The following is a 24,673-nucleotide window of genomic DNA, read 5'->3' as shown; positions in this document are numbered from 1 at the left end:
ACAGGGCTGAAGCTATATCCAGCCACATGCCCTGCACAAATAAAAGCAAGGCACACCAAATCCCAGCATGGAGAAAGGGTGGCAGGCTCAAAGTCGCACCCCTAACCAAGAAACTATTTGCAACTGATACCTGAGAGAAGAAAAACATCTGTTTTTTCCAATGGAGTAACACTGGGTACATCAATCACACTCCAGGACAGGCCTTATGCTCAGGTGTAGTTGACAAACACAAAACAGACTGCAAGCCAGGTGCAATGGCGTACCCCTTTAATCCCAGCTCTTGGGGGGCAGAGACAGAAGGGTCTGAGAGTTCAAAGCCAGCCTGGCCAAGCAAGCTCTTGGCCAGCAGGGGCTACACAGAGAAACCCTATCTAAAAACAAACAAACAAAAAACAGACTCCATGTTTTTCTGTGTGCTTTTTGTTATTATTGTGATTTGGTAGATTTTGTCTTTGGGGGTTTGCTTGCTTTTTGTTCTCTTTCTCTTTTTTTCCTTTAAGAGAGAACAAATAAGAAGTTGGGTGGGTAGGAAGATGGGGAGGATCTTGGATATATTGTATGCAATATTTTAAAAACTAACTCAATAAATTAATTCCTTTTAAGTTCACTATTGATTTTGTCAAAAAAAATCCTGCTTTTTCCAGTATTATACGGTGACCCACTGAGACACCCCAAGATGCCCAGTAACACTTCTTTCCTGCCCTTTAACTCTTTAACTAGTGGAGAAAATGAACCCAGTCCTGTACCCCTAGCTGGCTGGCATCAATGATACCTGTAACCCTAGTGAGGCAGGAGGTGCAGATCTCAGAAGTTCAATGATCAGCCAATCTAGCCAGATCAGTGAGCTTTAGATTCTCCAGGAGACGCTGCCTCAAAAAGTAAGTAAAATAAAGGTAGAACGTAATTGAGGAAAGACACTGCCTAATCAACCTCTGCATACGCACAACCAAGCACATACAACACACACACAAACGTACATGCATTTATACTCATATGTATTTACATACACAAACACACACACATACACACACCTTAACTGGTTATGGTGGCATAGGAGACTGAGGTTTAGGGACTCTAAGTTCCAGGCTAGCCAAGGCTAATAGGGAGAGCCTGCAATGCAGGAAAAATCCCCCAAAGCCACTGGTGATAAGTGGTTTTTCGTTATCTGTTTCTGTGTTTTGTTTTGCTTTTGTTTTTTCGAGACAGGGTTTCTCTGTGTAGCCTTGGTTGTCCTGGAACTTCCTCTGTAGGTTAGCTGGCCTCAAACCAAGAAATCCGCCTGCCTCTGCCTCTAGAGTGCTGGGATTAAAGGTGTGCGCCACCATCGCTGACTATGATAAATGGCTTTATTCGTGAAGTATATCAAGATCAAAAAACACTGTTTTCAATTATTAAATTATTATGAGAACACAGCATGCTCCAATACTGAGGGGCTTAAGAGGTGAGTGAACAGCCACACAGCAGGATGCCCCACTTTCTAGGACCTCCCTAGTGGGACAAAACCACGGATCTCTCCCCCAGCTCCCTCTGCTTTTCTAGCCAGCCAGCTGGAAGTTTCCTACCGCTAGGATCCCCCAAACCCAAACCCATCCAGTCACCATCCAAACTACTAGCCACACCCCACCCCCAAACCTGCCTATCCTCTGGCAACCTTGGTGGAACTCTGAAACACAGCTTGTTCCAATACTGAGGGGAGTTAAGAGGGACTAGAGCTTGCTTCAACATTGAGGGGATTAAGAGAGAACCAAGAGAGCAAACCAGGAGAGAAGACCAAGAGGGCAGGCACATAGAGACCTCAGAGGCTTTCTGAGACAGACATTTACAGTACAGAGCAGACCAAGAAAAACTCCCAAACACTCAGACAAACCACAGCAAGGATTGGATCAAGATACAAAGATGCTACTGGCCTCATTTGAAGGAAGAGATGGGTAGGCGCCAATGCAAGAATTCCTACAACAACCTAAAAAGCAACATGGTACCACCAGAACCCAACGGTCACATAACAGGAAGACTTAATCATCCTAACCCAGAAGTAGTAGAAAAAAACAATTTTAAACATAACTTTATGAAAATAATGGAGACCTTTAAAGAGGAAATGAAAAACTCCCTTAAATAAATGGAGAAGGCTAACAAAAAATTGGAAGAAATTAATAAATCCCTCAAAGAAAACCAAGAAAAAACAATCAAACAGGTGAAGGAAACAGTTCAAGACTTTGAAGACTGAAATAGAGGTAATAAAGAAAACATAAACCAAGGGAATTCTGGATGTGGAAAATCTGGGTAAACGAACAGGAACTACAGAGACAAGTATAACCAACAAAATACAAGGGAAACACACAAACACTACTACTGAAAAATAACCGGAGCTAACAACCACTGGTCATTAATATCACTTAATATCAATGGTCTCAATTCACCTATAAAAAGACACAGGCTAATGAATGCATACAAAAACAGAATCCAGCCCTCTGCTGTATACAAGAAATGCACCTCAACCTCAAAGACAGACAATACCTCAGAGTAAAGGGTTGGGAAAAGGTTTTCCAATCAAATGGACCTAAGAAACAAGCGGGTGTAGCTATCCTAATATCTAACAAAATTGACTTCAAACTAAAATCAGTCAGAAGAAATGGAGAAGGACACTTTATACTCATAACGGGAACAATTCATCAAGATGCAGTCTCAATCCTGAGCATCTATGCCCCTAATGCAAGAGCACCCACATATGTAAAAGAAACATTACTAAAACTCAAATCACACATCAAACCCCACACACTAATTGTAGGAGACTTATATACTCCACTCTCGCCAATAGACAGGTCAACCAGACAGAAACTTAGCAGAGAAATAAGAGAACTAACAGATGTCATGAATCAAATGAACTTAACAGACCTATCTAACATTCCACCCAAACACAAAAGAATATACCTTCTTCGCAGTACCTCATGGAACCTTCTCTAAAATTGATCACGTACTCGGTAACAAAGCAAACCTTCACAGATTAAAAAAAAAAATTGGAGTAACCCCCAGTGTCTTATTGGATCACCATGAATTAAAGTTAGAATTTAACAGCAATACTACTCTCAGAAAGCCTACAAACTCAGGAATTGAACAGTGAACTACTGAACTTCCATGGGTCAAGGAAGAAATAAAGAAATTAAAGACTTCCTTGAATTCAACGAAAATGAAGGCACAACATATCCAAACCTATGAGACACTATAAAAGCAGTGCTAAGAGGAAAGTTCATAGCACTAAGGCCCACATAAAGAAAACAGAGTAAGCTCATATTAGAGACAAACACACCTGAAAGCTCTAGAACAAAAAGAAGACTCACCCAGGAGGAGAAGAAGACAGGAAATAATCGAATTGAGGGCTGAAATCAACAAAATAGAAACACAGAAAACCATACAAAGAATCAGTGAAAATAAGAGCAGGTTCTTTGAGAAAATCAACAAGATAGACAAACCCTTATCCAAACTAATCAAAAGGCAGAGAGAGAACATCCAAATTAACAAAATCAGAAATGAAAATGTTGACAAAACAACAGACACTGAGGAAATTCATAGAATCATTGGGTCATACTACAAAAACCTACACTACACAAAATTGGAAAATGTTAAAAAATTTAGATAGAAACCATATACCAAAATTAAATCAAGAGACCAGGTGAGCAATTTAAATAGACCTATAAGCTGCAAGGAAATAGAAGCTGTCATCAAAAACCTCCCAACCAAAACAAGTCCAGAGCTGGATGGGTTTAGAACAGAATTCTACCAGAACTTCCAAGAAGAGCTAATACCTAGCCTCCTCAAAGCGTTCCACATAATAGAAACAGAAGGGACATTGCCAAACTCTTTTTATGCGGCTATAGTTACCAATACCAAAGCCACACAAAGACTCAACCAAGAAAGAGAATTACAGACCAGCCTCATTCATGAACATGGATGCAAAAATACTCAATAAAATTCTGGCAAACCTAATTCAAAACTTTAAAAAAATCATCTACCATGATCAAGTCAGCTTTATCCTAGAGATGCAGGGCTGGTTCAACATATGAAAATCTATCAATGTAATCCATCATATAAATAAACTGAAAGAAAAAAATCATATGATCATTTCATTAGATGCTGAAAAAGATTTGACAAAACCAACACCCTTCATGATAAAGGCCTTGGAGAGATCAGAGATACAAGGAGCATATCTAAATACAGTAAAAGCAATATACAGCAAGCCAACAGCCAACATCAAATTAAATGGAGAGAAACTCAAAGCCATTCCACTAAAATCAGGAACAAGACAAGGCTGTCCACTCTCTCCATATCTCTTCAACACAGTTCTTGAAGTTTTAGCAATAGCAATACAACAACAAAAAGAGATCAAGGGGATTCAAACTGGAAAGAAGTCAAACTTTCATTATTTGCAGATGATATGATAGTGTATGTAACTAACCCCAAAAACTCTACCAGAGAACTCCTACAGCTGATAAACACCTTCAGTGATGTGGCAGGATACAAGATCAACTCAAAACAGTAGCCCTCCTATACACAAAGGATAAAGAAGCTGAGAGGGAAATCATAGCAACATCACCTTTCACAATAGCCACAAATAGCATAAAATATCTTGGGGTAACACTAACCAAGGAAGGGAAAGACCTACTTGACAAAAACTTTAAGTCTTTGAAGAAAGAAATTGAAGAAGATGCCAGAAAATGGAAAGATCACCCATGCTCTTGTATAGGTAGGATCAACATAGTAAAAATAGCAATCCTACCAAAAGTAATCTATAGATTTAATACAACCCCCAACAAAAGCCCAATGCAATTCTTCACAGACCTTTAAAGAACATTAATCAACTTCATATAGAAAAACAAAAAACCTGGGATAGCCAAAACAATCCTGTACAATAAAGGAACTTCCAGAGGCATCGCCATCTCTGACATCAAGCTCTATTACAGAGCTACAGTAATGAAAACAGCTTGGTTTAGACATAAAAAACAGAGAGGTTGACCAATGGAATCAATCAAGGACCCAGATATTAATCCACACACCTATGAACATCTGATTTCTGACAAAGAAGCTAAAATTATACAATGGAAGAAAGAAAGCATCTTCAGCAAATGGTGCTGGCATAACTGGATGCCAACCTGTAGAAGAATGAAAATAGATCCATATCTATTGCCATGCACAAAACTCAAGGCCAAATGGATTAAAGACCTCAATATAAATTTGACTACACTGAACCTGATAGAAGAGGAAGTGGGAAGTAGTCTCCAATGCACGGGCACAGGAGACCACTTCCTACATATAACCCCAGTAACACAGACACTGAGAGCAACAATAAATAAATGGTACCTCCTGAAACTGAGACGCTTCTGTAAAGCAAAGGACACAGTTAATAAGACAAAAAGGCAGCCTACTGAATGGGAAAAGATCTTCATCAATCCCACATCAGACAAAGGACTGCTCTCCAAAATATATAAAGAACTCAGGAAATTAGACATTAAAATTCTAAATAATCCAATTAAAAAATAGGGTACTGAACTAAAGAGAGAATTCTCAACAGAATGGCCAAAAGATACTTAAGGAAATGTTCAACATCCTTAGCTATCAGGTAAATGCAAATCAAAAACAACTCTGAGATACCATCTTACGCCTGTCAGAATGGCTAAGATCAAAATCACTAATGATAGCTTAATGCTGGAGAGAATATGGAATGCTGGAGAGGAAGGGGAGCACTCATCCGTTGCTGGTGGGAATGCAAACTCGTACAACTACTTTGGAAATCAGTAGAGGAGTTTCTCAGAAAATTGGGAATCAACTTACCACAGGATCCAGTGATAACTCTTGGGCATGTAAAGATGCTCAATCATACTACAAAAGCATTTGTTCAACTATGTTTATAGCAGCATATTTGTAATAGACAGAACCTAGAAACAACCTAGATGCCCCCAACTGAAGAATGGATAAAGAAAACGTGGCACATTTACACATTAGAGTACTACTCAGTGGTAAAAAAAACAAAAAACAAAAACAATGACATCTTGAATTTTGCATGAAAATGAATAGAATTAGAAAACACTATCCTGAGTGAGGTAACCCAGACCCAAAAAGATGAATATGGGATGTACTCACTCATAAGTGGATACTAGCTATAAACAAAAGACATTCAGCCTATATATAGTTCATGATCCTAGAGAAGCTAATAAGGTGAATTCAAAGAAAAATATATAGACCCACCTGGAAATTAGAAATGGACAGGACTGACTGTCAGGGTTGGGAGCAAGCACAGGACCAAACTAGTTCCTTTGATGTGGTTGACAGTTGCATGGCTGGGGCAGGCTGAGAGGCCTCTGGCAGTAGCACCAGGATTTATCCCTACTGCATGTACTGGCTTTTCTGGGATCCTATTCTCTTTGGATGTATACCTTTCTCAGCCTAGATATAGTAGGGAGGGGCAAGGCAATGTGCCCTAGTCTCTGAATATTAGGTGGGGGTGGGGTGAGAGGGTGTGTGGAGGGGAATGGGAGGAAGGGAGGGAGGGAGAACTTGGATTGGTATTTTTTTTAATCTAATAAATTAAAACAGAGGCAGACGGATCTCTGTGAGTTCAAGGTGTGGTGGCACACACCTTTAATCCCAACATTTGGGAGGTAAAGGTAGGCAGATCTCTGTGAGTTCAAGGACAACTTGGTCTACAGAGTGAGTTCCAGGGCAGCCATAGATACACAAAGAAATCCTGTCTCAAAAAGTCAAAAATTAAAAATAAAAGAAACAGAGTTTAAAATAAAGCCATGTAAAGATAAAATATATACGGAGTCTGAATATTGTATGCTATTGTGTTGTCTTTAAACTGTTTTATGACTGAGGAAGGAGCAAAAATCACTAAATTGTATTTGATTATAAATGCTGCTGGATTAATCCAACATATATATTTTGAAAATGCCTTGGAGAAGAGGTTTTGTTTTTGTTTCCACAGGAAATGAAAGGCTGTGGATTCATTCTGGGCTGAGAAAAATCAGGTTTGATAGATGAAAACACCCCGAAGAAACTCCAGTAGGAGCAGATGGTCCAGATGATCCAACATTTCAGAGGACCTCTGTTGGAGTTTTCTCTGAATTCTACATCCAGAACAGTTTCAAGACTGCTGACTGAGATATCAAGCCTCACAGAATTTTCCAGTCAGGACTTGACCATAATCCTAAATTTTCTTTAGGTCCCCATAAGATTATCAGTGCCCCCAATCAGCAGAAAGTAGCCTAGAAAAACTATGCCCACATTCCCAAAAAATGGATTATGGATGTTTGCCTTTCTTTAGAATGTTGGTTACAAGTTGTTATGGGCAATGGTCAGAAGAAAAGCCAAAGAAGATTCTATTCTGGGAAAAAGCTGTTATGAAAGCTCTTCCTGAACCTGGACCTGGGAAGATGTTCGTCCTGCGACTGCCATCTAATTTAGTGCCAAGCTCTGACATGGACGTGTTCTTCGTGGTCAACTTGACTACATCTGGAATTGACTAAAACCCAAATAACTGGGCATGCCTATCAGGGATTGTTTTTTCTTAATTAAATAATTTAAAGTGGGAAGACCCACTTCTAACAAGATCTTTGAGTTAAGAAGATAAACTTTAATCAAACTTTTTTTTTGAGGTGGGAAGACCTACCTTTAATCTGGGCCACACTGTCTGCTGGTGCCCCACACAAAGGGCATGGAAGAAAGAAGCTGTTCCCTCTCTACCTGCTTGCTCTTGCTCTCACTAGCTAGTCTATTCCTTCACTGGCATTAGTGTAAATGCACTTCCTCAGGATTCCAGGGTATACTGAAGACCAGCTGAGATATCCAGCCTCGGGGACTGAATAACTACTGGATTGCTGGACCTTCTGTTTGTAGGTAGCCACTGTTGGATTATCTGGACCACACACTAATAAATCCCATAGATAGGTAGGTAAGTAGATAGATACATAGATAAAGGTAAGTAGGTAGGTAGACAGACAGCTACAGATAGGAATGGAGGTAGATCTATAGATGTCTGTTAACTCTGAGTTCTGTTCCTCCAGAGAATAGGCTAATACAAGCATGTGTGTGGATGTACTCCCACAAATACCCACAAGCCTCAGGGCAGTCTCTCTATAAAGCTACTGCAGCATTTCCAGAGAAAGCACCGGCAATCAGAACGTAGCCATGTTAAAATGTCATCAAGGAGGCTTACTGCAAGAGTACAAATTGGGATCAACAGCACAAAACCCATAATGTGTTTACTTATGTTAATTAGTTAATAATGAAAAGATCACATGCTTATCTTGAGAAATACGAAAAATATGGCTGCCAAGTTTACACGTATTCATTTACATATGACACTTGGTGAGGATTTCTGGAGCCAAGCAATTATCACTGCAGGTGTCTTTACCCTTAAGGCCTCCTGCTAATGATGGGAACGGGCAGAATTTGCTCCTACACCCTGTGCACTGCTGGTGCGTCATGACCAAATTTTAAGTTAGTTTATTTGCATTAACCAAGTCAAAGAACTTATAGCTTACCTCTCTGATCCTCTTTATCTGAATGTAATTTAGCCGTCCCCAGTCAAGTTCATCCTTAAAACACAGAAGAGCACAGTGTCCAGCATGAGGCAGTAAGGCAGAGGTTAACTCGCTCCTACAATTCACACATCTCATCCAGATCCTGAACAAGGGCTACGCTTCGGCCATGGTCGACAATACACTTGAATGACCACATACAGGAAGTCCCCCACAAGAGCTTCCAACATCAGACCAAAGCCCCAAACCATAAACACAACACAGGGAGGACTCTCCTTATGAGTCTACCTGTCCCCAAAATCAAAGGCACAGTGTGCTTCAACTGGAAAGACTTGTCACACTGTAGCAACAGGGAAGATTAGAGACCCACTGTGATACAAGACACGTCTACCAACGGCTCTGGAGCCTAATTGCTTTAGAATAAAAAGCCTCATCTAGACAAAGATGAAATACAGGCTCCTGTGTAACCAGCGTCATTAATTCTGAGCCACCTGTTGAGCAGCCTGCAGCAGGACCTGGTCACTAATGTCCTGGCCTGCCCCTCCCAGAGGACAGCACGTAGTAACTGCCTTCAATGGCCGCCGGTCTTACTGCCACCGCCATGCACAGGCAGTGACTAGACTGAGACAGGCTTGCAGGAAAGCTGATCATTGCCAGCCATCAGAAAGGTGACAAGAAGGAAATGTGACCAACCTTGGGATGCCGCAGCTCTCCTCGCTGTCTGCAAGCCTGCCAGGCCTAAAACAACACAATCACAGCTTCAGAATAACTCACTAGTTAGCTGGATTTAATTCCAATGTCAACACATGATTGAACACACAACGTCTACAAATTACTTTTTAATCAACTCTGGGAAATTGTCTGGTTCACTGGTCCTTCCAGCACTTGTTACTTTGTACTGGCCATCAGAAGCCCTTACCAACACCATGTTCAGAAGAGAGCACTCTCCACTCTCATAGGCAGGGTGTGAAAACACACTGGTGGCTTGGGTGACCACCTCTGCCTCCAGAGGATGATACAGACTCACCTTGAATGCCTCCACGAGGGCCAGGCAGTCACTCTTACTGCTACCTGAGAAGTGCACTTTGTTCCTGAAAACAGGTTAATGAAGTGTCATCTGGTGCCATTAGGAAGGTGACCCTACACAGTAAGAACGTTAAATACCTATATCCATCCAGATGCTGCCGGAAAGGCATCGTGAAAAAGTTCTTCAGAGAAAGAGCTGCCGCTAGAGAGAGAAACCAGAGGATGAGGACCGACTGGCCGCACAAGCCAACACACTTTCCCCACACCGGCCCACACTTACCTATGATAAGACACTCATCCAGGCACCCAAATACATGTCCCAGCACAATGAGTTTACCCAGCTGCTGACTGACAGGGAGCTGTGCCAGCACTCTTCCTAAGAAGGTCAATTCGCCATCGTGGGGGTTCTCATCTTCCCTCTGTCCACTAACTGCCAGAGCGCCAACCTTATGAAGGAAGTTAGTGTGTTAACGAGCGCTGACACAGCCCCACTCCCCACATCCTTACTGCAGAACTGCAAGACAGGCAATGCATACCAACTTCTAAGGAGTTAGGTTCTGAAGAGTTCAGCTAACTGTAAAGGGCTACTGGCTCCGATGTGTTCACTGAACTCACCCCTTCAGTGTTTCTAGAAAGCACGCCACGTCACTAGAGACTTCCCCAAGACTACCTAGTCCCAAGTTTCACAAACGGGACACACACAGAGAAAAACAGGGTCCAGTGGCACGGTCACTCACCACAGCACTCGGTATTCTAAAAAAACCATTTCTGAGGGGAGAACACTGGTATCACAGGTTTTGAGGGTCAGAAGCAGAATATCCCTGGCCCCAGGAAACAATGTGTGGACTGTTTCAGCTGATTTCGGGGCCAGTGGGGGCAAAGTCACAAGAGCAGAGTTTCAGTCAAGAGTGGTCCAAGGAGAGAAAATGGGAAGAAAGTGCCAAGCAGTGGGTGGGCAGGAGGGCTGGGGTGAAGGCACATAGCAGAGAGAGAGAGCACAGACTAGCAGCGGCCAGTCAGTGCTGACGCTCCTCGGGGTGGGGCCACAGGATGGAGACGCGCGTAGTAGGCTTCAGAAACACCACACACTGAGCACTTTCAACAACTAAGCTACTTTAAGAATTATGAGATTTGGGCTCCCCCACAAAGAAAAGGTCTTAGCTTTCCCATCTAAGTCCCACTAAGTAATTCCACAAGTCCCACCTCCTTTAACAGAAGAATGGTTCGCTCAATGTCACTCAGACTGGGTGGAGACAGGGCAGTTGCCAGCAGAGCTCTTGGTTCACCCATGTCAAGTAACTTCACTTTCAATATTGTGCTTCCCAATGGACAACGCTGAAAATAACAGAATTTCAGTTCAGAGATGATAAGGTAACTAAACCAATTAACCTGCTCATATGTCTTGTGCTCCAAAGAGAAGATGCAAAGGAGAAGATGGGAATAGAGAAGAACAGCAGAGGAGGGAAGGGAAGAAAAGGCAGAAGGAAGCTGGGCTTGGCTGCATACCTATAATCCCAGCCCCTAGGAGACAGAGCCAGGAGGAACAGGGTTTGAGAACAGTGGTACAAGAGTGACTCTAAACAGAGCAGAAAGCGGGGAAGGAGAGAGAAATCGGGCATGGCACAATGGCACATACTTGTCATCCCATTACTTAGAAAAACAGGCAAAAGGATGCTGAGTTTGAAACCAATCTGGGCTATACAGAAAAACTCTTTTTCAAAAAAGAGGGAAAGGTTAAAAGTAGAAGAAAAAGAAGGGAGCAAAAAGACATAAAAGGAAAAGAGGGATGTTAAGAGCGTAGAAAGAGAAAGGAGAGAGAAAAGAGGAAAAGAGGAGAGGTCAATCCATAATTACTCATTATAAAAGGAACAGACTACACTGACATTCCACAGGGGATGGTATTATAGGGCCAACAGATACTAGGCAACATAAGCCTCACTGTCAATTAAGAACAGGGTGGCTGCAGAGGTAGCTTGGTGGTTAAGAGCACTGGCTGCTCTCCCAGGACTGGGGTTTGGTTTCCAGCACTGGTTTGATGGATTAATACCATCTCCACAAGGCCCAGCACCCTTCTCTGACCTCTACAGGTACTGCATGCCCTAGTGCACAGACATACACTCAGGGAAAGCACCCATACACATAAAAAATAGTTTTATTTAAAAATACAAACATGGCTGTCCTATGAGCTGGTTTAACAGGGGAATGGTCCTGCCATCTAATAACCACACCACAACCCCAACCTACACAGTGTAAACCCAGTCTCCCAGAGCTGTTCTAATTTTACTTACGAACTGTAGCATGTTCTTGGCATGCATGCAGAGACAAGTAAATCCCTGGGGCTCCCTAGTCAGCCACCCTAGCCTACTAAGAGCATCAGTAGTATAAGGGCCAGAACAGAGTGCAGAATGCTGAGTAAACAATAAAACGACATATACACACAAAGCCGACACTAACAATGAATGAAATTCATTACCAACATCTCAGGAACGACATGATCCGGAATAGAGCTGTCCCAGAAGTCCCTGTGGATCAGCCTGTAACAGTATCCTTTGGACACCCGTCCAGCCCGGCCTGCAAAAAGATGCTCAACCCAATGTGGCATTGATCACGTTAACATCAATGTGGAGAGGACTGTAAAACAGCCACTAAACACTGATCAGGAAAAACCTAATCTTCTACCACACTAGGCCAGTAAAAACAAATTATCTTTATTCTAATGCTATCACAAGTAAAGTTATCCTAAAAAGTCAGAATAAGTTAAATTAAGATTAAGTGCTCCTTTAATGTTTTAAAACCTAGTACAAGTTTCGAAAGAAAACAAGTTAGCCAAATGCAACAGAACCCAGAACACTTTGAACGACACATTTCCTAGAAGATTTAGCTCAGGCTAGTAAAACAGAGCTCATCACAGAAAAGCCATGTAGCTGGCGACAGAAGTGTGACTCACCTAGTGCAAATATCTGTATCTGTCAGAGGGTTGAGGAGCAGTCCCGCCTGCTCAGGTTGTCCCTGCTTTTGTGTGTCCGTCTGTCCTACTATTCCTACAAGCATCCTTCAGCTTTGTCATATTAGATAAATGAGAACTGAGCATGCACAGAGCTCAGAGCCACGGTCACCCCAAGAGGATGACAAACTGCTACGTTTGGTGTGACAATTACTATTTGTGGAGCAAAAGCAAATCTTACAAGCAAGAAAAGGGTGAGGAGGGTCCTTAATAGATACACAACTTAAATAAAATAAATAAGCCAAGTGTAGTGGTGCAAGCCTTTAATCCCAGCACTCAGAAGCCAGGAAGATCTCTGTGAGTTCAAAGCCAGCCTGTTCTACACTATGAGTTCCATGCCAGCCAGCGCTACATGGTAAGAGACCCTGACTCAAAGATGAATTAAGCAAATAAATAAATAAATGTAAATAAATCCTAAAAAGGTAAGAGATGGAGACAAGCATTCATTGAGGAGCAGACAATAGCCAGCAAAGAGAAAAGCTACTTAACCTTATGAACCATTATGGAATCACAAGTCAAAAATCAAACAAGGTGGAATAGGCATCCAACGATGGCTGAAATGGAAACCCAGTGATGTCATTTGCTAGCAAGGATGTTGGGGGCAGGGGGCTCAGACATTGTGGAGGTGCAGAAAATGGCCACAGTGATGAAACTCTTGGCAGCCAGGCTGCAATGGCGCCTTCAACATCTCCTAGCTCTCTCCACAAAGGGCACCTCAGGAATGTGGATAGAGCACAGCAGTCAAGAAAGGGGCCTGAAGCCAGATTTCTGGGTCACTATAGCCCTACCTGAGGAAAACCTTGTGCAGTTGCTATGTCCCCGAGTCTCAGGACACAACATGCTCACCTCACATTTCTTACAAAGACTAAGAAAGAAAGAGAATACCAAAACCAGAATCTACACGAAGGTAAGAATGCATATGTACTTTGTTCGTGCACATAACATGTTCAATTCTGAGGCAGTAATTTCCCGGAAGGAATTCTTTGGCCTTCTGCCTACCTCCCTTGGTGGGGGGGGGGATCCCTATAAAACAGACTCATCTCTCAGTACACACCACAGATGCTGTCCCACTAAAGCCAGCTCCTGCTACAGAAGGCAACATCTGGGCTAAGCAAGTTACAGACTCACTTCTGTGGCCAAAGGCCCTGCCCAGCAGCTCTTTCCAGGAAGTGTGTGGGTGGTACACCAAACCTTGATCCCTGTGTGGAACTCTCTAGGAAAAAGACCCTAGAAACAGCAGGATGTAGAGGTGGTCCAAGGGAAGCCAGTCAAAATCACCAGAGTGATCCACTTGGCTTCCATAGCTACTAAATATATTTTTCTTAAAATTTCACACTAAAAATGCAAAGTGTTGAGATAATAAAAGGCCACCTGTTCCTTAGGAGCTGACCCTAAAACACTGAGGAGAAAAACAAGGAGGAATGGTGACTGAGACCAGTCCCAACACAGGAGGTGCACGATGAGCAAAAACGCTAAAGCAAAGCTCTGGGACGACACAGTGACCACTGAGGCCTCAGTGCGATCTGCCACAGATGCCTTACCTTTTCTCTGGTCACAGCTGGTCTTCGAGGCCCAGCTCAGCCGCAGACTCTGATAATTTGTATCTTCGTCACAAACCAGAGTTCTGGTCAGACAAAAATCTATAACTGCCATTAGGGAAAAAAAGCGTAAGCACCAAAGCTAACATGGGTTATGACAGCCCACAGCGCCTGGGTATAATGGAGTTGACATGCTTGCAGAAACTTCTGGAAATGTGCTGACTACTCATGCTCCTACCCTTGGAAACCAAGGTCTCTCTAGATCACAACGGAAGTCTTTGGGTCTTTGTAAGGCCCAGATTATCATAAAGGCCTGCCTGGGTGCACCCAAAAAATTAGAATTACTCCAAAACCTCATTACACCAGAGATAGGGGAGGCAGGCTAATGTTCTGGATCTAGATTCAGATCCTGTGTGCCTGTCTCTGTGCCCGTCTACATTCTCTGTGCTTCAAGATGTTCGCCCAGGTAAAGGAACCCTTCAGCAGTCGGTCCCCACCCCTCCCCATCCCCCCCCACCCCCATCCCCCCCCACCCCCGCCTCAAGCACCTCCTGTCCTGTGTATGGCAAGCTGTGCTTTGGAGAAACAGTAGGCAGACTCCTGCCCTGCCTCCCATGCAGAGTGTGCCTCCTCAGACTGTACCAAACAACTCTCACCACACCTGACTCCCCAGCCATCTCATACCACTAGTCCTAACACAGCTTTTGGTGACTTCAAGTCCAACAAAAGCAGTGCTGACCATTCTCGCCTCTCGGGGTCTTGACGCCTCCCTCTCAACCTTACTGTCCACCTCAACATCTTCCTATTACCACACCCTATCCTGTCAGGCCACAGCCCTGCCTCCATGCAAATGACACTCAACACCTATCTTCTTTCTTCCCTAAGCACCTTTATCCTCACTGGAACTCTGATCTGCACTCCGACCACCTTCGGTTGTCTTAGCATCTACCCAGCCTGCTCCTGTCAATCTACACCATCCCTTGCTCTGGCTACCTCTGCTCAGACCACACATCCCAATCCCTTGTAAGGCCCCTCAGCAAATCTCTCTGTTCTCCAACATGCCTGTCTTCAGGATCAATCAGAACTGGGCGTGTCTACCCCTCAGGTGCAGTGCATTATGTCCATCAGCGCTCACCCCTTAGCTTATCCCCCTCTCCTCTCATTTGCCTCCTTCGGGTCTACACCCAGAACCCCTCTTCTCCACCTCGCTCAGCAAAGCGGTCCTGTGAGGCCCTGCATCTGTGGCCCAGGATTTCCCTTCTTTCCTCCATTTGATACTGGTCTGTAAGCCCTGACCTCTGTGGTTTCATGACTAGAATTAGACTTGATTTTTATGTCCTTTTCTTACCGCTCCTACTAAAACATCATGGCCTCTCCTCAAATTTTTCTCCTGTCTTTTCCTGACCTTTTCTTCTTATGCTCACAAATTTTTGACTCCTGTGTTATCTCTTTAAGAGTCACCTGACTGTATCATGAAAACAGAGACTTGTATCTATCTTTCCACAATTTCTACTGGCACAGAAACAAACACCTATTTGCTTCCCTTCCCTTGACTTATACAATTTTCCTTCTTGGTCTCCTGAACTCTATTCCTTATGTCTGAGTCACATTTTTGCACAGTTCACTTCTCACTCAGTTTAGGCCTTTGTTCAAGCACCACTTCCTCATAGGAGTGCCATGTCATCCAATGGTAGGCCAAACGAGATGTCCCCCATAAGTCTTGCACGCATGAATACTTGACCCCCAGTTGGAGGCTATTTGGGAAGGATTAGGAGGAGGTGTGGACTTGTTGGAGGAAGCGTGTCACTGGGAATTAGCTTGAGGTTTCAAAAGCTTCCCACTCTCCACAGTGTGCTCTCTCAAACTGTTTCCAACTAGTGGTTCAAGATGTGAGCTCTTAGCTGCCTCCTGCCTGCTATCTCGGGTCTACTATGATGGACTATTACCTTCTTTGATCATGGTGTTTTAGCACAGCAATATAATACCACCCTGTGCTGGACAGCTTTACGTCAACTTGACACAAGCTAAAGTCATATGACAGGAAGGACCCTCAATCAAGAAAATACCTCCATAAATCAGGTTGGTGGATTTCTAAATTACTGATTAATGGGGGAGGGCCCATCTCATTGTGGGTGGACCCATTCCTGGGTTGATGGTCCTGGGTTCTAAAAGATGGCAGGCTGACAAAGCCATGGGGAGTAAGCCAGTAAGCAGCACCCCCTCCATGTCCTCTATTGTCAGCTCCTGCCTCAAGGTTCCTACCCTGTTCAAGTTCCTATCCTGACTTTCCTTCCATGATGGACTACAATGTGTAAGTGTAGAACAAAAAACAAAACAACACCACCACAAAACCTTTCCTCCCTATTGGTGAATATTATTTTCAGGAGTGTTACTTTTGTTTATGCTGCATTTGATTAACTGAAGCTGTGATTCTTTGTCTAAAACACCTGATGGTACAATAAAAAGGCCTGGACAGCCAAAAGCGAGGCAGGAGCAAGGACAGGCGGGGCTGGCAGGCAGAGTATAAATAGGAGGAGAACTCTGGGAGGATGGAGAAAAGAGGAACAAGAGAACAAGGAGAGGAGGACACAAGGGGCCACCCAGGCAGGCATGGAGTAAGAGTGAAGGTAAGATATACAGAAGAAAGATAAAAGCCCAGAGGCAAAAGGTAGTGGGGATAATTTAAAATAAGCTAAGCTGGCTACCAAAAAGCCATGCTAAGGCCAGGCATTTCATAACTAAAAATAAGCTTCCATGTATGAAGTAAATAGTAAAACCTCACACACCTCCCTAAGTTGATTTTGGTCACAGTGTGTAATCACAGCCATAGTTGCCCAAGACACACCCTATCTAAAATATCCTTTTCCTCCAAAACTAGAGCTCTTTCCCGTGTTTCTTTTCCTACATAGCTGTCTCTACATGAAACTGTAGTTCACCTGTTAACTGTCTGTGATAACACAGTCCTCCTCGGCATGGTACTGTACCCTGACTACATGCACTGGTCCCTCAAATATGACTGATGAACACAACAAACTCAGGAGTGAGTAAGCGTACAAGTGTGTGTGTACAATGTAGCTATCCACCATGGCTTCCATCTAAGCTACCTTCAGAAAACAGCTCCCAGCTCCTCCCTAACGCTTACCTACCTTTCTATCACAGGACTACACTAGGGAAGCCCCAAAATTCTGCTTCCTACAGATCCCTTAAAATGGCCTGGCATCCCCAAGAGCAGCCCTACCTGAAGGAAAGGAAAAGGTTTGCTGAGAGGTAACAATGATGAGCCAAGAATACAAGGGACTGGACCTTTATGAGCCTCTCTCTGAGTCTCCCAAACAGAGGAACAGCTCCCGTGGCACAGGAGAGCCTAAGGATGCCACCTTTCACATGAGGACATGCGCAGAGAAACGCCTTACCATATTTGACGTCTGGAACTGTGACGGAACTCTCTGCAATGTTGGTGGACAGAATAATCTGTGGAGCATTAAACACAACAGGTGGACGTTTTCCCTCTGCTTAGGACACTGTCCAACAGTTAGGAAAAGGTCTTCATCTTGAATATTAGTGTAAATACTAAGTTCAAAATTAGAAATTAGCCATCTTCATAGTTTTTCAGGTCACAACTATCAAGAAGCCCCAATGTACAGAAAATCAGATACACTCAACACAGGGGCTTTACAAAGGCAGGCGTGGCATGGCCAAGGATCTGCTCATGGGCCTATCTACTGTAAGAGCTTCAGCAAAGGGCTGTGGGATTGCCAGGAACCAAAAGCACAATCAGGCTAAATCCAGAGCAAACACTGCCACGCAGAGCACTGCGGAGTTACATCCAGGGTCTACCTTGCTTTAAGATCCAAACATCCTCAAGAATATCAAAATTTGAGCCAAAAGCTCAAATCTCAGACCTTGGTCATCCCAGGCAGCTGTAAGTAGTGGCTAAAAACAAACAAAACAGCCAACAACCTCCCGAGGACTCAGACCACAGCTTCTGACAACGCCCCCACTCCTAAGACAGCAAATCCCCAGCCCTTAATTCAGAAAAAAAAATAGATATAATATTTGCCAGTATATATCCTATAACCTCAGAACTTCAAAGGATGGCACAAGGTGATCTCAAATTCAAGGCCAGCCTTGACAACATAGCAATACCCTGTCTCAAGACAAACAAAAGAATCTTAGTTTTTCAAAAAACCAATTTACAAATTAACGTACAACAAGAAAGGGTACAAATTCTCATCAATACGATTTGCCTGAGTGACTCAACAGCAGTCTGGGACACACTGGGAAGGAGCCAAGGCACCGCAGTTCTCCACTAAGAACAATTATGTCTCACGCTTCATCTTCCTAGCGTCCTACCTTTCTGTACCCAGGGACTGGACTTAAAAATACGTTATTCTGTTCTTCTAAAGTCACACTGGAATGGAGTGGATAGACCTGCAACCTAAGAAACAGAAGTAAAATAAAATATCACACGATACGCAGCAGACACAGTAACTACTCAGTGAGGAAATTAAGATTATGTAAGGCATAAACTACACAACACTCTAAAAGGCAAAAGTCACCATTTAGACACACCTTTTGTGAATCATGTTTGTGAGAAGTTCATGCATATAATTGATCTCACCCAGACCTAGGGAGAAAGCAGAGAAGGCAAATGTGAATTTATTGCTAAAACATAACCTTCATATTAAAATGACAACTTACTGTGAGACTCTTTACGTCTTTATGTTACACATACTATGCCAGGCCCTGCAGATGTACAGTCAACAGAACAAAGTTCCCTGCTCCCCAAGAGCTATGTTCTAGAGCAAATGTACAGATAACAAGAGATTTACCAATGCTACAGAGGCTACTAGCTGTGTGCGGCATGAACAACAGCCGAGCAGAGCAGTGGACAGAGCCAGAGGCGGTCTGCGATTTTCAGTGCTCTGGGCAATACAGTCCTCAGTGACAAGATTTGTTTTAATTGTCTGGGAATTTCATGAATTCATGGTTTGATAGAAACTACCCCACATTCCTGCTATTCCAATTTCTCCTTCCATTGCCACTTTTCTCCCCTGCCTTCATGTGCACCCTTTCAAAACAAAACAGAGATCCCTTAGTGCTGCCTATCCGAGCATGGTGGAAGACTGTCTACTGGAGTGGTAGCCACATCCCCGGAGAAAACTGATTTTCCCTCTTCCCAGTAGCAACCAATTGCCAATAACTTCTTAGACAGGGGCAGGGGGACTTCATGAGTCTCCCCTGTCCATGCTGGGATTTTGTCTGGCTCTTTCTTGTACGGGTCATAGTGCATGCAGTCATAGCCACCGTGAGTTCAAGTCTGAAACAGTACTGTCATGTTCCAGCAAATACTGTTTCTCTGCACACATCTAATCCCTCCAGCTCTTACAATCATTTTGTCCCCTCTTCCATAATGATCACTGAGCCCTAGGGGTAGGGGTGGGATACAGGTACCCCATTTAGAGCTGAGCCCTCTTTACTTTTATTCTCTGCACAATGATTTGTATTAAATCTCCACCTACTGCAGAGGCCCCTCTCGTGAGTGGTGAGAGATGCACTAATCCATATGAAGATAAAGACCTTGAGGAACAGCTTCTTATGTCCATTTGGCAGAATACTATTCTTAGGTTCTCTCCAAGGGCCCACGATCTCACCAGTCTCCAGTTCTGGTCAGGTAAATACTGCCAGGCATGAGTTCCATCTTATGGAGTGAGCTTTTAATCCCACTGGAAAACAGTTGGTTGCTCTCATAACATTTGTGCCACTACTGCACCAGCAGGCTTATTCTGCCAGCTAGATCATTACTATAACTCACAGAATTCACAGCTGGGTAAACTATTTTTTCTCCCCAAGCAGCATGTGTACAACATTCCAGCACTATTAAAACTGACCAGTAAGAGACAAACCTTCTAGGTTTGTATCAGTTAGATTTCTTCAGGTCCTATGAGTCAAGTATGTGATATATTCAGCAACAGGACCTCACCACCAAGTTCTGGAGGGTAACCCAGAGCATTGGCAATAGCCTGCAATGTTTGAGAGTCTATAGGACTTCTGCTGACCAATAACTTAAAAACAAGTAACCTATGCCTGGCACTGAGCTTTTAATTTGGTAGCTTATGGTAGAAGGAAGAGGCATTGACCTCCTGCTATAGGATAACTCCATTTAAACCCTTTTAATAGATATATAAAAATCTTCTATGGTAGTAGGTTTCTATATGGCATTTCCAAAGGTCTTTAGTGTTAGCTAGGCCACACCTACTTCTTTACCCTGCCCCCTACAGTATTTCCTGCTCCATTATTTCCCTTTGCCCCCTACAAGCTTCGTCTATACTCATCTACTCTTGAAATCTGACCACCACCATGGTTCCTTACAAGGTTCTTGACTTCTGTGAGTACTCCAATTTAAACGTAGTTATCTAGATAGACGTGATGACGCACGCCTTTAATCCCAGCACTCAGAAGGCAGAGGCAGGAGAAGCCCTATGAGTTCAAGGTCAGCCTGGTCTATATAGTGAGACCCTCTCTCAAAAACAAACACACATATGTAAAGAGCCAAGATCACATCCGCGTGAGAGAACACGAAGGGTGTGTCTTTCTACACACGTGTAGAGAGTCAAGGCTCACATCCGCGTGAGAGAACACGAAGGGTGTGTCTTTCTAGCTGCAGTCACCTCACAAAGAATGGCTGTCTCCAACTCTATCCATTCAAGCAGAAAATTTACTAATTTCATTTTTCTTTTCAGTTGAATAACATCACACTCTGTGTGTGACACATTTTCACTGTCCACCAGATGATGACTATTTAGGTGGCTTTCATTGCTTGGTCACGATGGATAGAGCAGCAAAAAACACAGATGCAAGCATCTCTGTAGTAAGACAGAGTCCTTTGGTTATCTGCTCATGCTCAGGAACAGTACAGCTCCATCATGGGATAGATCATCATGATAGTTTTCTGAGAAACCGCCACACTGATTTCTACAGTGGGTGCACCAGTTTGCACTCCCACTAACAGGAAATACGTGTTTTCCCTGGCCCAAGTCCATCCAGCACTTACCACTGTTGGTTCATTGTAGCCACTCTGGCTGTGTGATAGGAAATCTCAAGTAATTTTAATGTGAGTTTCCCTGAGAAGTAAAAATGTTCAATATTTTAAGAATAAAAAAATATTTTAAGAATATTTATCAGTTTGGACTGGAGAGATGGCTCAGCAGTTAAAGACACTTGCTGCTCTTCCAAATGACAGAAGTTCAGTACCCAGTACCAATACAGTGACTTAGAACCATGTGTGACTCCAATTCCAGGGCATTTAGCACCCTCTCTAGTCTCCTGACACCAGGAAATGCACATAGTGCAGACATTCATGCAGGCAAGCACTTACATACATAAAAATAAGTAACTCTGAAAATGTTTCTCAGCCATTGTCTTAGAGAATGCAGTTTATTTCCTTGCTGCAGTTTTTAATTGGGTTCTTTTAATATTTTTTTGTATCCTTTATATAGTGTAGGTACCAACCCTTGGTCGGACGTATTTTTTTCTCATTTTGTAATTCATTTGAACAATGGCATCCCATTTGTCATTGTTGGCCTTAATGCCTGTGCTACTGGGGTCCTGTTCAGAAAATAATTCCTGTGCCTGTAAGCTGAGTGTATTCCTTGCCTTCTCTATCAAATTCTGGGTATCAGATATTATGCTGCGGTCCTTGATCCACTGGAATTGAGTTGTGTACAGGACGGGAGGTAAGATCTAGCTTCATTCTTTACATGAGTATCTAATTTGACCAGCACCACTCACTGAAGATGCGGTCTTCCCTCCAATGTGCATTTCTGGCTTCTTGTCAAAATCCAGGTGGCAGTAGGAGTGTGAGTTCTTAAGTGGGTCCTCTGTGTATCATTTTACATGCTGTTTTTATTAGTATGATTCTATAACATAACTGAACATCAGGAATAGTGCTTCCTAAAGTAATGTGCTTTTTATGGATTTTTTGAGACACAGTTTCTCTGTGTAACCCTGGCTGTCCTGGAACTCATTCTGTAGACCAGGCTGGCCTTGAACTCAGAGAGATCCATTTGCCTCTGGCTTCTGAGTGCTGGGATTAGTGGCTTGTGCCACCACACCTGGCTCTATAGCAATGTATTTATTTATTTTATTATTGTTTTTGCTATCCTGGGTCTTTGTGCTTCCATATGAACCTTGAAATTATTTAATTTCTGTGAAGAACAACATTGCAGTTTTGATGAGGACTGCACTAAATTGCTTTGAGTTGGATGGCCGTTCTCACAATATTAATCCTACCAATCCTTGAGCAGGGGAGGCCTTTGCATCTTCTATTATCTTCTTTCTTCAGAGTTGTAAAGTTTTCAATGAGCAAGTCTGTTTATTGATTTATCTCAAGATAAAAATGATAACTTTTTCAAAGACACTTCCAGTTCAATTTGACTCCTTAGCCTTTTGTATCAGAACTACAAACAAATGTATCATGACACTAACTAGCAACAACTTTTTTTAAAATATATACATTCTATCAGTCTCTTTCTTGCCAGAGCAGTGACTACTGATGAGTGCTGGCTATATAAGTAATTTCTTTTCTTCCCTTGTGTTTTCTGAATTTCCTCTGGGGAGCACACAAAATGTTTCCTATCAAAAACAATTTGTAAAGCCAGATATGGAAACTCCTGTCTGGAATCCCAGCAATTGAGAGGTAAAAAGTAATCTCCAGTTCAAAGGTAGACTGGGTTACACAGCAAGCTCCACTTCAGCCAGGGCTACACTAAAATGGACTGGAGTGTAACTCAGCGGCAGAGTTCTGTATAACATGAGAGGCAGTGGGTTTGATCCCAAGTAACAACATTTCAGAAGATTTGGTCCTTTGGAGTAGTTCCCAAGTGTCTGCTGACTTATAGCACCTGAATATGCATTCTGCCTCATCTGAATTATCAGAATTCAGGTCTTTTACAGGTTTAACAGTGTCTCTCAAAAAATATTGTGCATATAATTAGCTATGATGAGGTCTGGGCGATATTCTGAGACCTTCATCTACCAGCACTGTGAGCTTCATGAGGAGGACAGCGCCAGACGCACAGAGAAGGCCACATGGCAGCAGCAGAGACGAGAGTAGAACTGTTTCAAGACAAAAAACACCAAGGCCTGATTGATACCCATGTGGAGCTAGAAGAGCCTGGAGCCTGCCAAGGAGTGTGCCTACTGACAACCTGTTCAGAATGCCTAGCTCCCATAACAGGGGGGAAATAGACCACCTTTTGGTTTAAAACATCCAATTTACAGTACCTTATTAGCACAGCCCTGAAAAGCTAGTGCAGAGCTGCTAGAAAATAAGTCAATTAATGAAACACGGAAACATAGACTATGCCAGACTTGGATTTACATTAGCATATAACAGAAAGTCACACACCTGAAGGTAAAATATGACCTGTGAACATCTTTCTGGGGTAGTGTTTTGTAGCAATATTTCATTTGTATTTTAATAATTAAAGCTTGCCTGATGGTCATAGAGTAAAACACCCATCCTGGTCAGCTTTACAGACCAGACAGTGGTAACACACACCTTTAATCACACTAGTTTGCCATAAAAAACTGGGCGGTGCACGCCTTTAATCCCAGCATTAGAGAGGAATGTAACAAGGGAGGAGACAGCTCTCAGACAATCTTATTCTGAGATTCCTGGAGGCAGGATTGTCATTTCTGTGAGGTCGAGGTAAGAGCCAGTGGCTGACTACTTTGCTTTTAGGTCTTCAGGTTGAACCCCAATATCAGTCTCTGTGTTTTTATTAATTGTGCTACAGTGTTTACCACATACTAAGTACTGAGTGGTAGCTCTGCTCTTGCTTTTCCCGTACATAGTATGCACACACACGAGTCACTTGATAAATACGCACAGATATGAACTATATACACCTATGGTTCTTTCTGTACATAAAATGAGTCCATTTAGTAAACAAAATGTGACAGATTTGGAATTCACATGTTACATTCCAAAATTAAGTTTCTCTTGTGTGCTTTTGTTCCCATCACTACGTGCACAAATACTCATAGATCTGCATATTACCTTTCAACAACAAATATGTAAATTATTATACTAAACTCCTTGAGAAGTCATCTTGACAAAGTACTGTTAGACACGGACGCATCTTTTCAGAAAGGTGCAGTGGGAGCCTGTTTTCGGAAGCACTAAGCAGGACTCCGTGGTGTTTCATGCTTTGCTCTCATTAAGCACGCTGCACTGTGAACTGACGACAATCACCTCCCAGTCATGACCACACAGGAATGCTCTTAACAAAGCAAACATCCTACCAGAAACTGTGACGCTGGCAAGACAGCCTTTAAAAAGTTCAAGTCTTCATTATCAATATGAACTCTCTGCGGTAACGCAAAGGCTATGGGAACAGGCCAAGCTGAGTCACAGTCGTCCGCGTGAACCCCATTTTCACCACCTGTGCTGTCCAGAACATTAAAACCCCAGTCACAAAATTATGACATTCACACCTGGCAGAAACACCAGCACGCTGCTCCGCTCCGACACAAACTGGGCCCCCGACCAGGTCTTGTTCCTGTCAAAA

At 43.0% G+C, this 24,673-nt stretch overlaps 1 protein-coding gene across 1 annotated transcript in view; it reads right to left on the bottom strand.

Annotated features, from left to right (window-relative positions):
• Tdrd9 (tudor domain containing 9) overlaps positions 1-24,673 on the bottom strand; it is a 111,774-nt gene that overhangs the window by 42,073 nt on the left and 45,028 nt on the right. The window contains exons 9-20 of the mRNA XM_050154771.1: positions 24,600-24,664; positions 18,672-18,726; positions 18,453-18,537; positions 17,513-17,570; positions 14,103-14,207; positions 12,031-12,128; positions 10,761-10,892; positions 9,838-10,003; positions 9,696-9,759; positions 9,559-9,622; positions 9,225-9,269; positions 8,535-8,588 (exon numbers count right to left, since the gene is read on the bottom strand). Of these exons, the coding sequence (XP_050010728.1) occupies positions 8,535-8,588; positions 9,225-9,269; positions 9,559-9,622; positions 9,696-9,759; positions 9,838-10,003; positions 10,761-10,892; positions 12,031-12,128; positions 14,103-14,207; positions 17,513-17,570; positions 18,453-18,537; positions 18,672-18,726; positions 24,600-24,664 (991 nt within the window). The remainder of the gene's footprint in view (positions 1-8,534; positions 8,589-9,224; positions 9,270-9,558; positions 9,623-9,695; positions 9,760-9,837; positions 10,004-10,760; positions 10,893-12,030; positions 12,129-14,102; positions 14,208-17,512; positions 17,571-18,452; positions 18,538-18,671; positions 18,727-24,599; positions 24,665-24,673) is intronic.

Source organism: Alexandromys fortis, unplaced genomic scaffold, assembly GCF_014885135.2.
Source record: "Alexandromys fortis isolate MF-2015 unplaced genomic scaffold, M_Fortis_MF-2015_v1.1 scaffold_91, whole genome shotgun sequence".
In the NCBI taxonomy this organism is placed as follows: Eukaryota; Metazoa; Chordata; class Mammalia; order Rodentia; family Cricetidae; genus Alexandromys; species Alexandromys fortis.
This window is presented reverse-complemented; position numbering and strand designations above follow the sequence as displayed.